Here is a 17068-nt window from a genome sequence, read left to right on the forward strand (position 1 = left end):
AATATTAAACAACAACCAAAATGAAATAAGGGAAGCTGCCTCTCAAACAGGAGCCAGCTCAAATAAGTCATTAAAAATCTCTGTCCTTGATTATTTTGCAGCTCAGTAATAAGAATATGTTTTTTTGGCTCCTTACTGGTCGCTGATTTGGTACCTTAATAAATGAGACTGGCTCTCAATGCTTCTGTTAATTAAAAATCAGTTTTCTTTAAGAAAGTTGGTAGCTCTGTTATAAGAGACAGTCTTTCGGCACCCAAACGGCTCTTCCTTTGGTTCCAGTTTGGCTTTTAAAATATGAATTGAAACAACAACCTAATGGAATAAAGGAAACTGTCTCTCAAATGGCAGCCAGCTCTGGTCATTCATTAAAAATCCGTTTTCTTTCAGAGACCTCAATCATTTCGCAGTTCAGTGATAAGAACCAGTCTCTTCATTTGGTACCTGTTTGACTTTTTTAAATGTGTGTTGAACAACGGCCAAAATAGAATAAGAGTAACTGGCTCTCAAACAGGAGCTAGCTGTGGCCATTTTTTTTTAAATATGTTCCTTTTTAGAGATTTTGATCATTTCACAGCTCAGTGATAAGAATTGGTCTTTTGACTCCAAAACGGAGCAAGTTTACAGGAGCTGTGAAGCAGCTATGCTCGAGTACGGGATACTCCTAAGCGTTTTAATTTATGTGTCCATATTTGATATCTGTACTCCAATACAAAAGCTGAAAATTACTTGGCCATGCCTGAGTCTTCTTGAAATGGGGGTTTTGGGCATGATTCATGTGCATTCAATCAGTCAACAGGGGATGTGAAGCAACCGTGCTCGAGTATGGGATATTCCTTCACGAGTGAAGTTGTAAATCCAATTCTATAAAATTGCCACCTTATTTCATGCTTTGAGCTGCACTGTAGAAGTGGAAGAAGGAAGCAGTTTGTTGTTGAAATTTTGAAAACAATAAGAAGATGCATAGAAGCAGTATTGTTTCCATAGTCAACATGGAACATTAACTAGTATCACCTGGTTGATGATTTTGGTATAAATGACTCAAAAATGTCTATTTCACTTCTGTCATATTTGGGGAGAGATAGAGACAAAAAGAAAAAGGGAGAAAGTAATTTCTGTTGTAGTTTGTGTTAGCTGGCTCTTTAATCAAGAGGAGGTTTGTTTTTGTTTGGGCAAAAGCGACAGAATGAAGGCATTTAATCAGCACAGTTTATCTCTCTGCCTCCTGTCTGTTTGTGCGGTGAAAGGTGGGATGGGGGAAGCATTACCATTGGAAAGAGCATTGAACAACTGTCAAGGATGCGGTGCTCGTCATTTGTCATGCCTCCCCCGGGCTTTATGACAGAGAGCAAAGCTGGAAGCTGCAGGCTCGGGCTACTGAACCACCCATCTCGTCCCAGCAGATGCGTTTACCGCCCTTCGCCATGGCTGACCATCAGGCTGCACAGCTGAGCACCAGAATATCAATACGGCTCAGACTCAGCCGGGGCCCCTGGGACTCTCTACAAGGCAAACAGGATCGGCTCTTCTCCTTATGGAAGACAGAGACCCCTAGCCGCCAGGGAGACAAAATGTAAACAGAGCAAAAAGACGATCTGTAGCACCAAACGGCAGATTGATTCACTCCAGAACAGTCGTTGTGATTTTGAAGAGCTACAGCAAAGACAGTTATCTCCAGTTTTTGGCTCGCACCAAGAAGGGAAACAGATGAGTCTATTGAAGGGCCGTCTGTGGGAGGAGAGGAGAGGAATAACAGTAATCCTTTTTGTGTTCCTTTTCCACAACGTCCTAAGAGATGCTGGGATGGAGAAGGACAAAGAGACAAGGGATTTTACAATACAAGTGTTTTCTTTCCGATATTGATTTTGATGCATTGACTTGATTACTGAAACCTAGTACCCCTTGTGGTTTGTGCTTTAACAATATAAATACAGTAACATTGATGGAAAAAACCTGACTTACCTGATGCTCTCTATTCTCAACATACTGTCTTCACTTTTTCATGGCCTGATACTGTTTACAGTATCTTAATTTGTGCAATACGATACGATATAATGCAATGTGATGCAATGCAATGCTAGTATAGTTACAGGTACTGGTTTCCAGTCCTGATACCAGTATTCATATTTGTACTGATACCAATGTAGGTATTGCAATACTAATATCAATATTGGTATTCCAGTACACATACATACCAGTTTCTATAAAGGTATCGTAACAAATGATAGTGTTCCAGTACAAATTCCAGTAACTGAACTGGTATTTTTACCAGGATTGGCAGTAAGATGTTGTTGCCAGCATCTATATTAGAGCCAATATATATCACTAATGATACCACTCAAGTAATGCTAAAGCAAATATCTCTATTTGGACTGATGCCAGTTTTAAGGTTCCAATACTCAAACCAGTTTTTTAATTGAGGTCATTACCAGGTTTTGGTTTTCCAGTCCTGATACCAGTGTCCATATAAGTACTGAAACTAGTTTTGGTATTGCAATACTGATACCAATATTGGTATTCTGATACACATACCAGTTTCTATAAACTAGCAATGATGTTCCAATACTGATACCAATATCTGTATTGTTATAGTAGCCATGGATGATAGTAGAATATTGTTACAAGTAGATAGATAGATAGATAGATAGATAGATAGATAGATAGATAGATAGATAGATGTTTATTGTCATTGCATTGTAAAAACACCACAAAATTCCATTTGGCAGTCTCTTCTGTAGCAGCAAGCACAGTCCAAGCGGTGGTTAGAAATCCATAGCCTTACGTTGTCCATCCTGCTGGCGAGGGGGCGAGGGGCATCCCCCTCCTCCTCCTCTGCGTATCCTGTTCTTCGGACAATCTCCGTTGGTAAAGATGTAAACTCCGTGGGCACGCTGTCAGTTCTGGTATGAGTGTAGGTTTTTGTTTTGCTGCTAATGATGGAGCGCTGGGCCACTGCGTTTGTACTCTCCGCCCCATGCTACCTCAGTAGCTAGCATTCAGTAGTCTCCTGTTTAACAGGCAGTGTTCCATGGCAGTTACTGGTAGATATTGTTAGCTTTTAAGCTAGCCAGGAGTTGTAGTAGAGACTAAGGTCTTCTTTTTTACCTTTTTAGGGTTTTTACTTGATGGAAATTTCCCATTCTTCCTCTCAGAGGTGTCCTGGACCATCCATCTTCTTTGTTTTCATAGGCTTCAACATATGTTGTCAACTTCATTATGAAAAAGAAGTATCTATATTATCTATAAAAGTACCAATAGAATGTCTGTAATAGAAGCAATACCAAAACAATATCCATTATTTTTTGTCGGGTATTAGCTCATGTTGATATCCGTACCAATATTGATACAAAAATATCTGTATTAGTAACAATAACAGAATTGGTATTCCAGTACTGATGCCAATATCTTTTTTAGCACTAATCAAAGTACACAATCACCATCATACCAACAGGGCTGCAATGACATTGCTTTCAGATACAGGTACTTTAAGATGGCATTGACCCCCTTTTGCTGCTGTAACAGCTTCCACTCTTCCTGGAATGCTCTGCACAAGATTCTGGAGTGTTTCTGTGGGAATTTGTGCCCATTCATTTTATAGAGTATTTATGAGGTCAGGCACTGATGTTGGCCAAGAAGGCCTGGCTCGTAATCTTTGTTTCAGTTCACCCTAAAGATGCTTGATAGGGTTGGGGTCAGGGCTCTGTGCTGGGCCAGTCAAGTTCTTCCACGGTGAACTCATCAAACCATGTTTTTATAGTCCTTGCTTTGTGCGCTGGGGAACAGCCATGTGCTGCTTCGTTGCTGAGTTGCTGTTGTTCCTAAACGCTTCCACTTTCAACTATTATCACTTTCAGTTAACTGTGGAATATCCATCATGGAGGAAATATTACGAACCGAAGTGGCATCCATCATAGTTCCACACTTGAAGTCACTGAGCCCTTAAGATCAACCCATGTCGTATCACAAATACTTGCAAATGTAATCTGTATGGCTAGTATCACTACCAATATTTAAGACTAGTATCTGGATAATTTCAATACTAGATTCACCAATCTTACTGCAGTATCTGTACTGGGATAAGTGTCGAAGTGACTGTGAGTTCCCCTCCTGACATCTCAACCCTGAAGTTTATCCTCTAAGTCAATGACAGCGTGTCTCTCCTTTAAAAAGGACGGTGCTCAGCAGAGGTGGTAATTTTGTGCGGTGATAAGCTCTTTATCTAATGGTGGGGTTGGATAATTCCTCTCTAAGTGGCAGCACTGGTCCCCTCTTTTTTCTCCTTCTCTTTCCCTCTCTTTCTCTCAAATATGTATTGTCAGTTCTCAGCTCAGCTACGCTGTTGTTGTTTTTGTCCTGCGGCTGTCGATGTCGCCCTCTGTGTGAAGTGAGGATACGTTCTCTTTACTGCCAGACAGCCTTGCTATGGCACTGTTCTGGGGATAAATTGCAGAGACATGTTTATCAACATACTAGAAGTGCAAGTTACCCCTTGTTGGAGGAGAATAATGGGGCCTAATTGAGCTGTAACATGCTGGCTGGTTGCCAGGCCCTTGAATTGAAAACTCACTCCATCAGAAGGGGGTCTGAGTGGAGGGAGGGTGCCGCTAAAACACCGCAGGAGGTTAAAACATGGATGTGAAACTCGTAAACCTATTAGCCCCACTTAAAGCAGGTTGTATTTGATTAAAACCACACTACAAATCTGTGCATACCTGCAGGTGTGATGTTCAAAAGGGGGGTGGGGGGATCACCTGAGAGGCCTTTTTTCGTCAACCAAGGCGCAGGAAAGTCAGATCAGTCCTCTGGAGGAGTGGCACAGCCTGTCTCTTGGCACCTGCCTTGCCAAGAACAGGAGGAGGGAGAAAAAGAGAGAGGGAGCATGAGCGGGGTTGGAAGGAGGAAAAAAAAACCCAGCTGCCTCTGCGCCTGAGCCCCCGTGCTGCTTTTAAAGGAGCAGGAGGGGAGGGAGGGTGAGGCAGGAGGGAGGCTGCTGGCACCATCTGTACATGTCTTTTGTATTCCAGCCCTCATCTTTGCACAGAGCAAGGCTGGTGTGCTCAGTGTTCAAATGAAAGGAGAGGAGAGGAGGTGCCTTTTGGGGTGCGATGCTCTGAGAAGAAGAGATGCTAAAATTCTTGTTTTTCCCCCTGCGCTCAGTAGACATCTTGTGTCCTATTTATTTTACCTCTGTGTGGGTGTTTAAGTCGAAGCTGAAGTGGCATCCTTCCTCACTTGCATATCTGTTTGGAGGCACTCATGTGTGGTCAAACCTCTGGGTTGCCGTGTTTGTGATGGGAGTCAGAAGCTTTTGTTTGTTCCTGCCTCCCATCAGCCCCATTAGCCTGATGTCTCCTACCTCACTGGCTCATTTAGCCTTTTTTTTTATCATTCTCTCTCGCCTGTCCTTGCATGTGGCAGCAGGGTGGATCTGCCCGCACTGTCTGCTGTCATATTGACGTGGCTTTTTGCACGAAACCGCAGCTGAAATCGCCAAGCACTCTGTTTCACCCGCCCTCCCCTCCTTCCTCCTCTCTCTCCCTCCGCGCTCCTCAGTCACTCAGCCCTAGAAGTGCTGTGAATCATAAGAGGTGGCTGCCCTGCTCTTTGATTGAATCCACATTGCCTTTCTCCTCCGACGCCGCAGAGTAAGAGAGAGAGGGAGAGAAGAGAAAAAAGGAAAAGTGAGTCTTTTGTAGTTGGCACAGTACAAAAACATGCACTGCGGATGAAAAGCATATGATTCGATCAAACACTCTGTGGTAGCTACCTAACCGAGCAGTAGGTAGGCAGGTAGGTATGAAGAAGAGAAGGTGGAGATAAAGGGAAGTCTGGAGTCTGATCTGCAGGCTCAGAGTGAACCCTAGTGGCTGAGAGCTGCAGTGACAAGTGAGGGGAAGCAGATTTCTTACCATGTAGCATAAAGATGCAACTTTTGTTTACTGTATCAAGTGAGAAACACATAGGACTTCTTTGGAAAAACTTGGAATGTAATGATGGGGTTGTTTTTTGAAACAGAGGCCTTTTTTTTTTGCTATTCACCCGCACTGTAAAGCTTATTTCCGTGTTAAAATATTCAAGGAAGCTGCACGTCACAATGCAAAAATGCACATTTAATCTGTACAAGTCCATGCAGATAGGTCTCAATCAGGCTTGCACATCTGGACACTACAATTGTACTCAGTTTTTCTCTGCAAACTGCTCATGTCACACTGCTCAGGTTGCACAGGGATCAGGTGTGAACAGCCCTTTTCAAGTCCAGCCACAAATTCTCTATTGGGTTGCACTCCAGAACATTCACCTTGTTTTCTTTAAACCATTTCTGTGTAGCTGTATGCGTCGGGTCATTGTCTTGCTGTAAAACAAATCTTCTTTAAAGCCGTAGTTCTCTTGCAGACTGAATAAGATTGTCCTCCAGAATTTTCATATATTTTGCTGCATTCATAGTACCCTCTACCTAGGACCAGCTGCAGAGAAGCTTCCCCACAGCATGATGCTGCCACCGCCGTGATTCACAGTGGGGATGGTGCGTTTGTGGTGATGTGCCAAACATGGCGTCTTGTTTGATGGCCATTTTGGTCTCATCAGACCGTGACCATGGAGTCTCCTACATGCCTTTTGACGAAGTCTAGTCCAGATATAATGAGTTTTTTGCAACAGTATCTTTCTTTTTGGCACTCTCCCATAAAGCTTGGACTGGTGAAGAACCCAGGCAACAGTTGTAGTATGCAGAGCCTCTCCCATCTCAGCTGCTGAAGCTTGGAACTCCCTTAGAGCAGTCACAGGTGTCTTGGTTGCCTTTCTAACTAGTCTCCTTCTTGCATGGTCACTCAGTATGTGAGGACGGACTGATCTAGGCAGATTTACACATGTGCCATGCCATCTCCCTTCCATTTCAGGGAATGTTTAGTGCCTTGGAAAAAAATTTTGTCCCTGACTGATACTTTTCAATAACCTTTTCTCTGAGTTGCTTGGAGTGTTCTTTTGTCTTAATGATGTAATGGTAGCCAGAAATACTGATTTACAAGTAACTGGACCTTTCTGACACAGGTGTCTTTATACTACAATCACTTGAGACACATTCACTGCCCTTAGGTGATTCCCATTTGGGTAATTGTGAGACTACTAGCACAAACTGGCTAGACCTCTGTTAAATTAGGTCAGTCACTTTAAAGGGAGGTGATTATTTATGCAGTCACTTAGTTTACATTACATATTTTTGTCTAATTGAACTTACTTTGCAGAAAACTGTTTTCACTATGAGATTAAAGAGCTTTTTTTGTAAATTATTTTGATCAAACAAGGCAAATTATATTGACTGTGATTCATTCATAAAATCAAAAAAGAGTAAATTAGAAAAGGGTTTGAATACTTTGAGCTTGTGATTACAAACAAGCAAATGCATTTGCATTCTCTGCACTTGATTCATTGATAAAACTTCTTCTCTTATGTCTCTTAGAAGGTTTAGTCTCTCAGTGAACTATGTGCATATCTGCACCTACAGGTTGCTGTTTTGTGTCTTGTAACTTGTATGAAAACATACCAGAAATGTAAAGGCTAATAACTGGTGACCTCACGGGTTGGAATCAAATCAGGAGTAAAGTTTTCTCAAAGTCCACTCAAGGCTGGCTGCTAAAGCCATGAGATCCCCATTTAGTCCCATATCAGTTTCAATAAACATATTGACAGCCAGGTTCAGAAAATGTTTTTGATTCTATTGCTTATTACTTTATGAGCCAACACTGTTGCAGGTGATTTGTTTTAATAAGTAATCCATTTTGATTAACATTGTGTCATATTTGGTCGAAGCATTTGAGGTTGCCAGATTGAGCATAATGACTTTACACATTTATTTAACAGTGACATCATTGCTGTTCAAACTTCATGTTTCAGAAGGTTTCTTTGCCATACTCTGTCGTTAACATCTGTAAGTTATTTCTCACAGTAGACCCACCTCACCGATGCTCTCTTCTTCTGCTCTCTCTCCAGCTCTTTTGTCCTCGTGGTGTGAGGAGCTGGGACGCCTCCTCCTTCTCCGTCACCAGAAAAACAGGCAGAACGAGCCTCCAGGGAAAGTGCCCATGCAGCCCCCCATGAGTTCCATGAAGCCCGGCCTCTCACACGGGTCAGTGTTTGCACTGCTGCGTTTTTTGGCTTGTGTGTGAGGTGTGTGTTTGTGCGTGTGTGTAAACAGAACGACGGGCCCTCGGGGAAAGCCCTTCCTCTCCACATGAAGCCGAGTGTTCCTTATGGATCAGTGGCTGACAAACTGCCAGAATAACTGCTTGTAGCCTGGTCAACAGGGACAAAACAGTACCTAACACCCTTTAGTGCATGTAGTTAAAAATTTAAACAATCTCAGTGCTTTTTAAGACAAAGATCAGACTTTTATTTTCATAATCTAAACAATGTAACCATTCTCTCTTTCATCAAACAACTATTTACAAATGCACTTTAGATATGAAAATATTTGTGTAGTAGTATTTTTTACTCTGTTGCAGTGATAATAGGGATGAGACAATACCAAAAAATCATGTGATTCAAAATCAACAACATATCAAATGAATAAAACAAAATTTCACCAAACAAAGCCATAGGATGAGATGTTGTGGATTATGATGTGATACAATACAATACAATTTAACATGGTACGGTAGGACGTAATACAATAGGGAAAGAAATAAATATGAATAATACAAAATGAAAAAGTGATAAAGTACAATGATGAAGGACGCATTAAAAGAAAACACAAAAATAAAACCTACTGCTAAACAAAGTGACACAATATGAAATGTTTTGTAACAATGCAAAACTGTATGATACAGGATAAAACAAAAATAGTACAATAAGAACACAAAAGGATGCAAAATGATACCGTAAAATACCATAAAGTAAGTTACGAAACAAAACAGTATATCATTCAACAAAAATGATATACCACACCATGTGATTCAGCATGATATAGCACGGAACAATATGATTCAAACCAGAACAACATGATACAGTACGATATTATAGAGTGCAGTATGATACCATACCATGGCATACAGGCTGACATAACATAGTACAATATGGTACAATACAGCATAATACAATACTGTGCAACCGGATACAATATATTATACAGTATAATAAGATAAAGTAAGATACAATAAAGTAGGATACCATACCAGACCATACCATATAATTATATTCTATTTATTTTATTATTTACATTGGAACCCCATTAGTTGTTACCGCAGTAACAACTATTCTTCCAAGGGTCCACAAAGAGACATAACAATACACACAAAATCAAAAAAATATACAAACGGTAACAAGGTTTAGTAAAGTACAATAAAATTACACAGTCACAACAAACCAAGAGCTAAAATATTTCATACTGTCTGATCACAGATGGTTTTATAATTTTTTTTACAGTATCATAACTTGAGTTTCTACAACAGTCTCTTAAATATTAAATACCACATCATAATGATTCAGTGATACAAAACAGTATGATACGATAAGATACAATATGATATGATACAAGACAGCACTATAGGATACAATATTATACAGTTTGATACAAGTACAATAACACAGTGTAATTTACAATTCAATAATGATACAATACCATACAGTATAATAGGATACAATATGACCCAGTATGCTACAAAACAGTAAAATACTATATGATCCAGTACGATACAATACGATGCGATGCAATACGATACAGTACAATGTTGTAAAATAGGATATGTTATGATACAGTATCTTACCAAACAGTACAATATGATACAATACCATCTGGCACAACAGCATACAGTTCAATAGTATAGAATAGGATACAATATGATTAGTGGTACAAAACTGTACGATACGATAGGATATAATTGATAAGGCACAATAGGATACAGTACAATGGTATAGAGTAGGATATAATATTACACAGTACGGTGCAAAACAGTACAAAACTATATGATATAATACAATTCAATATCACAATAGGTACAATAGGAAAGAGCAGTATGGTACAACCAATGCAGTACAGTACAATACAGTAAGATACAAGATTTATCTTGTACTCCAGTGCTTGACACATTGAGCTGCTTCCATTCTGTACTCAGTAAGTAAAACCTATAGAAACAAACAACATACCCATGTAAACTGATAAGTGCACAACAATGAAACATAGACAACATACATAATTATAGAAAACGTGACAGAAGATTTGACTTCCAAAAAATTTGAATTAGTAATTTAAAAACATTTATTTATTCAAATTCTAAAATACAGTTTATTTCTTTGATTATGTGTTCATGTTCATGTTGGGATGTTTGTGTTGAAAGCAGTGATATATATCTTTGTTATGGCATCTGAATGCCATTCTTTAAGGAGTAAGATACTGGCATTTTCAATATGAGAGCAAGAAAAACATGACTTTATCATGAAGAAAATATTATTGCTTAAGAACCTGTGGTGAAAATAAAGTGACATAACTCAATCTTTAAATGATCCCATATGTAGTTTGAGCATTTTTGTTTTGCTTACATGTTGTATTTTGATTTGTTCCCTGTAGAGATGGGTCTTTTCCCTATGACTCTGTTCCCTGGCAGCAGAACACCAATCAGCCGCCAGGCTCTTTGTCCGTGGTGACGACAGTCTGGGGTGTCACCAACACATCTCAGAGCCAGGTGAGATCACATAAACATGAGGCAGGCTGATATGACGCAATTTCTTCAGCAAAAACTCATCGATCTTATCTGTGATGGATTGTCATGTCATTAAGTGCAGTTATTTAACTTTTACATTGATGTTTGTCTTTTCTCGGTCCAACAGGTGTTGGGGAATCCCATGGCCAACAACAACAATCCCATGAATCCTGGGGGCAACCCCATGGGCTCGGGTATGTCGGGCAACAACCCAGGGATGAACTCTCCTCAGTTCCCTGGTCCTCAGCAGCAGTTTCCTAACAAGGGCAACTCAAACCAGGGCTACATGCAGCAGGGCATGTACGGACGATCCAACTACCCCGGAGGAGGAGGCTTTGGTGGCAAGTAAGTGGAAAACTTCAGTGATTAAAACTGACCCACAGATATGTCCTTAGCAATCAGTTAAAGTAGTCAACCTCTTAATCTTAGTTACCCTGGAGGACCCAACGCTGGTCCTGGTGGCATGGGCATCCCTCCACACTCCCGTCCTCCGTCAGATTTCACCCAGCCTGCTGCTGCTGCTGCCGCCGCTGCAGTCGCTGCTGCTGCTGCCACAGCAACGGCTACTGCCACAGCGACTGTAGCTGCCCTGCAGGAAACCCAGAATAAGGACATGAACCAGTATGGACCGGTAAGAACAGACAAATGTTCAATGTAATCTGCTTTTAGGAAGCTGCATTTTACCCAAGTTCACTTTATAGTCAGTTTGATTTAGCCTTTTTTACTTGAAGTAGCGGTAGAGCAATGAGTAGATTGAGGTTTATTGTTGATCAAGGCTAAATCAATGTTAAGTGTGAATAGTCAGCTGAGGTGTAATAGAGCCAAATACAGCCTTTAGCTGTGACAAAAGCTTAAAGGAAGCCGTATTTTAAGCTGTTCTTTAAATGTGTTTCCTTTTTTGGTTAATGATAGTCCTTTTTTACCAGAGCTACAAAAATGTATCTCCTTATTTGAACTTTTTCTTTTCAGATGAGTTCCTCTTTTCAGATGGGACCAAACCAGGCTTACAACAGCCAGTTCATGAACCAGCCAGGACCCCGCGGCCCTCCATCTCTTCCTGGGAACATGGGCACAGGTATGAACGCATCCAACATGAGCGGACCTCCAATGGGAATGAACCAGCCTAGGGGCCAGGGCATGGGACCGTTTGGGGCCCACGGTCAAAGGATGCCCCAGCAAGGCTACACAGGACCCCGGCCTCAGGGCATGGGTATGCAGGGTATGAAAAGACCCTACCCAGGGGAGGTGAGTGACCTTGAATTCTAAAGTTTAACCTATCTTTCTTGTTGTACTGCTTGAGTCTAAGTCGTCTTTTGGTTAACAGCCAAACTATGGTGGGCAGCAGTATGGACCAAACAACCAGTTCCCTAACCAGCAGGGGCAGTACCCCACACCCAACGCCTCCAGGCCGCTGCCATCCCCAAACTACCCCGGCCAGAGGATGCCTGGACAGCAGCTGCAAGGCCAATACCCACCACCCAGCGGTGCCATGGGACAGTTCTACAAGGTTCAGTGATACTTTTGAGTATTTGAAGCATATCCTAATCTGTTACTGCTACTCAACTCAGTTGTCTACAGCTTTTTATTAAATTTTTTCCATCCTATTACAGCAAGAGCCACCCTTTAATGGCCAAACTAATAACTTCTCTGGAAGTGGATATCAGTACAACCAGGGGAATATGAATGGGGTAGGTCAATTTTTTCCATCAGTTTTTTACTCTTTTTTGTGACATTTCTGGTCCTATCAAGGTTTGATTTTTTTTTTTTTTTTTTTTTACATTAGCCACCCAGACCAGTTGGAAACTACCCTCACTCCCCAGTGCCAGGCAACCCCACGCCTCCAATGACCCCAGGAAGTAACATCCCACCATACCTGTCGCCAAACCAGGATGTGAAGCCACCCTTCCCTCCTGACATTAAACCAAATATGACCGCTCTTCCTCCCCCTCCAGGTCAGTAACTAGGAGAAACATTAACATTCAAACTCTACTTCTTAAACTCATGATATTCTGACAATGTCTCTTCTTTAACCATGCAGCTAACCACAATGAGGAGCTACGTTTGACGTTCCCCGTGCGGGATGGAGTCGTCTTAGAGCCCTTTAGGCTAGAGCATAACCTTGCTGTCAGCAACCACGTCTTCCACTTACGGCCCTCTGTACACCAGACGCTCATGTGGAGGTAGGACATGGTTTTATCTTTATCTTTTCATAGTTTATAAAAGTGGATGATTAAGAATGCAACAAAATAGCTTTACATCCTCAAAATGGAGCTTTGGGACTAGTCCTTTTGAGCTCTATGTGGGGCTTTATGGGCAAGCAGCACCATTTTCCCCTGACAAAACCAGCCTAGTCTGATAAACCATATAAGTCCCATTTATTTCCTGCCAGTTGGCAGCAAGCAAGTCAGGGATCAGACTCCGTTATCTTGAGGAAACAACTTATGCCACTGAATAACACAACAATACAAGCCGTCTGCCAAATGAAAATAGGCTACAGAAAGTGTAAACTGTCTATTTATAGTTGCGCTGATGACACCAGACTATCCATTTAAAATTCTGTTATTTTGATGATTTGCATGAAATCCCGAGCAAGGGTTATGGCCTTTTCAGACTGAGTGTTCAGACTGCGTTCCAGTTGCATCACGGCTTGATTTTCATTTGGGAGTGCATGTTAACAAGTCACACATGTATGTCACATTAATTTGGAAAACCTCCCATACAAAGCATTTGGGAGGGGCAGGACTTTTATAAAAAAAATACTTGGAAGGTGAATGGACAAACATTCTGTCACATTCATTGTGTGCCAATCAGAGCAACAAGACAAACTGAGATAGCTGGTATGCACAGCTTCATTAGTAACTCGACAGACATACGCTGCCATAGTGTATGAATGGCGGAGCTTGTAATGGATAGAACTCATGCTGAGGCGTTTGCTCTTGTTTTAATAAAGAAATGTGGTCCATTTCTGATGAAACTGCTGCAATGCTACATCCGAGCTAATCGTTACACCATCGGCAGCCCTTGCTATCTGCTTCTATAACAACTAAAACCTAACCGTAGCTACTGCCTCATTCTCTTGTTAAGTTGTAAGTTGTACTCAAAACATGAACAGTAACTGGAGCTTTCTGTATCCGCACCAGTAGAATATGTCACAGGAAAGATTACCACAGTAAGAGTTCCCTTCTGGTTTGCACGCTTTCAAAGTAAAAGCATAGCATTTCTGTAGGGAGACTCCTCACATTTGTGCAGAGTTCCTTTATTCTGAATATTTGCCGGCTCATTTATACAGTGAATCAGGTCACACAGCAAACTCGCACCTAGTCTGGTGTTAGAGCTAAGGTTAGACCACAGCTCTGTTCACATATGCACAATGTTTATGTGAACATAAATGGGTAAATTTTTCACTCTGGCTTTACCTGAAGTTGGTCCTGCCAGCTCTCAAGAATTTTTTTATGAGCAGATGTGAGAATGCAGTAGGTAATATTCAGGGAAATTCAGGGTATTTTGCAAACAGTGCGCTACCACTGACTGTCAAGGGAGTGGCTGGCGTGATCTCATAATAAAACTGTCCAGTATTGTTTGTTTTCCACAATGATATTCTCCACTCCATGATTGATACTGCAAATATGTCAAACCCCACATAACTTTGATATATAAGCAAAAAATATTGTTGGCCTCTGTTGCTTCATCCACCACTTTGGCGTCAGTCTTTTGACACAATGTCCAGCCTCCTGAGACTTCCCCACCCTGTTTGAAAACAGTGCTAGTCCTCAAGAATTTCCTCAGTTTCTTAAGTAACTCCTTTTTAGTCTTTTTGATTATTTGATTCATGGTTAAAAGGAAAATTAAGCTTTGCATAAGATTTGTGTCGTTGGCTGCCAGTTGGTTTTCTTCAATTTTTCCTGACCTTTGGCATGCAGATTGTAAATGGCCAAGCAAAGCCAGAAAAAAGACCAACAAACACTTTTCCCAGCTGTTTTAAAGACGGTCACTCTTGCAGTCATTCCTCTGGTTTAGATCATTTGTTTGCCCTTTATTCCACTCTGGAGAAATAGACACTCAGGTCAGCTTTATTAAGAGTTTGCAATGAAAAACTTCCTGAATTCTGACATTAAAATTATATCATTTTAATTCTAGCTGGTCTAACGTAATTGCCAGTCCAATGATGTAGAAGATAACAGGATCTACATTTAGAGTTTGTCTGTACATGTATAGCACCAAGTACAAACAGAAGTAAAATACTAACATCTTATTTCCCTGTGTTTAGTTGTAAATGTATATATTTTCTTCGTTTGCTCATGCAGATCGGATCTGGAGCTGCAGTTCAAGTGCTACCATCACGAAGACCGACAGATGAATACCAATTGGCCAGCATCAGTCCAAGTCAGCGTGAACGCCACACCACTCACCATCGAGCGGGGCGACAATAAGACCTCCCACAAACCCCTGCACTTGAAACACGTCTGCCAGCCTGGAAGGAACACGATCCAGATTACGGTCACGGCATGCTGCTGTGTAAGTAGACAGGACTCAAAACTTGACCTGAAAATGAAAAGTCTTCCTACAGATACTGTTGAATGTATTGAAACAACATTGAAACACCCATTAGGTTGGATAACAGTGATTTTCTCCTCCTGCAGTCGCACTTATTTGTGCTGCAGCTGGTCCACAGGCCCTCAGTCCGCTCTGTGCTCCAGGGCTTACTGAAGAAACGGCTTCTTCCTGCAGAACACTGCATCACCAAAGGTAGATGAAGCATAAAAGTCCCATTAAGCTCTCGTACATCTTGATCTTTATTGATTCCTTATGTATGCACTTTTTTCTCTTCCTCCACCTCAAAGTTAAGAGGAACTTCAGCAGCGTAGCAGCATCATCGGGCAACGCGACGCTCAACGGAGAGGACGGCGTAGAGCAGACGGCCATTAAGGTTTCCCTCAAATGTCCAATCACCTTCCGGCGAATACAGCTTCCAGCAAGAGGGCACGACTGCAAGCACGTTCAGGTAAGTAAATCCCTCAGTGAGAGTCCTCAACTAAAGAAGAGGAATTTAAAATTATTTACATAGAAGACAGCAAATCTGATTTTCATTTTCCTGCTTTTGCAGTGTTTTGATTTGGAATCATATTTACAACTGAACTGTGAGCGGGGGACATGGCGATGTCCTGTATGCAAGTATGTTTTTCTAACTTGAATACCTTGTAATATTTCTCAACTCTGTGTTAGAAGCATTTTAAGTCCTGTCCCTGTCCTCTCCTCAGTAAAACTGCATTGTTAGAAGGACTTGAAGTGGACCAGTACATGTGGGGAATCTTAAACGCCATTCAGAAGTAAGTTGTAATGAGAAACAATTCTTCTTAGATATATTTATCTTCCTTTGTATAAAAATGATTAATGTCATCTGTATTCTGCCAGTTCGGAGTTTGAGGAGGTGACCATCGACCCGACATGTAGTTGGCGGCCGGTGGCTATCAAATCTGAAATCCACATAAAGGAGGATCCAGATGGACCGCTGGCCAAGAGGTTTAAGACGATGAGCCCGAGCCAGATGATCATGCCTAATGTGATGGAGATGATTGCTCAGCTTGGCCCGGGACCCTCGCCTTACCCATTACTACAGTCTCAACAAGGGGGCAACAACAGTGAATACAGCAGCCAAGGTAAGAAAAAAACAGGTAAAGAAGTTTATACCTCTGAATATTTGTTGCCAAACTGAAACTACTGTAGGACATGCACTTATGTGTTTTATTGTTTTGATTTTGTCATAGGCAACAGTTACCAGGGGCACGGGAACTTTGACTTCCCTCATGGGACGCCTGGTGGTACGTCGATGAATGATTTCATGCACGGCCCCCAGCTGTCTCATCCACCTGACATGCCCAACAGCCTGATGACCCAAGACAAGCCCCTCTCCCACAACATGCCAGACTCAGTGAGTTTATCTGAACTGTATTATACTTTGTTATGATGCAACCCTAATGCAACCCTGAAAACTTAGTTTCATAGGTTTTACAAAACTTGACTGGGCTTTTTCCCCTCTTTCCACAGATACCTCACTCAGCCGGCAATGACCAGTCGCACGGTCCATTGCAGCAGAGCTTACACGCATCTCCACACCCTGGGAGCCAATCAGGGCAGCAGCTACACCACAGCGGGCCTCCTCAGCCTTCACGACAAGCTCCACCTCCTCAGCAGCAGCAGCAGCAGCAACAACAGCAACAACAGCAGCAGCAGCAGCAACAGCAGCAGCCTGGCCCTAACAACCATCCCCACAGCGACCTGGCCTTCAACCCCTCGAGCAGTTTGGACAGCCAAGCGGGGTCGGACATGCCAGAGCCGTCTTTAGACGTGAGTTCAGTATGTTGCTGAAATCTAAAGCTAGG

General features: G+C 41.8%; 1 protein-coding gene across 4 annotated transcripts in view; it reads left to right on the forward strand.

Moving 5' to 3' along the window:
- Positions 1-17068, forward strand: part of LOC121528260 (zinc finger MIZ domain-containing protein 1-like) — a 189769-nt gene that overhangs the window by 168530 nt on the left and 4171 nt on the right. For 3 of the 4 annotated variants that reach the window (XM_041815595.1, XM_041815594.1, XM_041815596.1), the window contains exons 8-24: positions 7984-8119; positions 10556-10670; positions 10816-11033; positions 11118-11319; positions 11658-11933; positions 12013-12195; positions 12299-12376; positions 12472-12640; positions 12727-12868; positions 14993-15203; positions 15329-15434; positions 15530-15690; positions 15793-15860; positions 15947-16015; positions 16101-16360; positions 16454-16617; positions 16734-17033. In XM_041815595.1, coding sequence (XP_041671529.1) covers positions 7984-8119; positions 10556-10670; positions 10816-11033; positions 11118-11319; positions 11658-11933; positions 12013-12195; positions 12299-12376; positions 12472-12640; positions 12727-12868; positions 14993-15203; positions 15329-15434; positions 15530-15690; positions 15793-15860; positions 15947-16015; positions 16101-16360; positions 16454-16617; positions 16734-17033 — 2858 coding nt within the window. The remainder of the gene's footprint in view (positions 1-7983; positions 8120-10555; positions 10671-10815; positions 11034-11117; positions 11320-11657; positions 11934-12012; positions 12196-12298; positions 12377-12471; positions 12641-12726; positions 12869-14992; positions 15204-15328; positions 15435-15529; positions 15691-15792; positions 15861-15946; positions 16016-16100; positions 16361-16453; positions 16618-16733; positions 17034-17068) is intronic. The other variant, XM_041815597.1, reaches the window with a different exon arrangement.

This window comes from Cheilinus undulatus, linkage group 20 (genome assembly GCF_018320785.1).
Source record: "Cheilinus undulatus linkage group 20, ASM1832078v1, whole genome shotgun sequence".
NCBI lineage: Eukaryota > Metazoa > Chordata > Actinopteri > Labriformes > Labridae > Cheilinus > Cheilinus undulatus.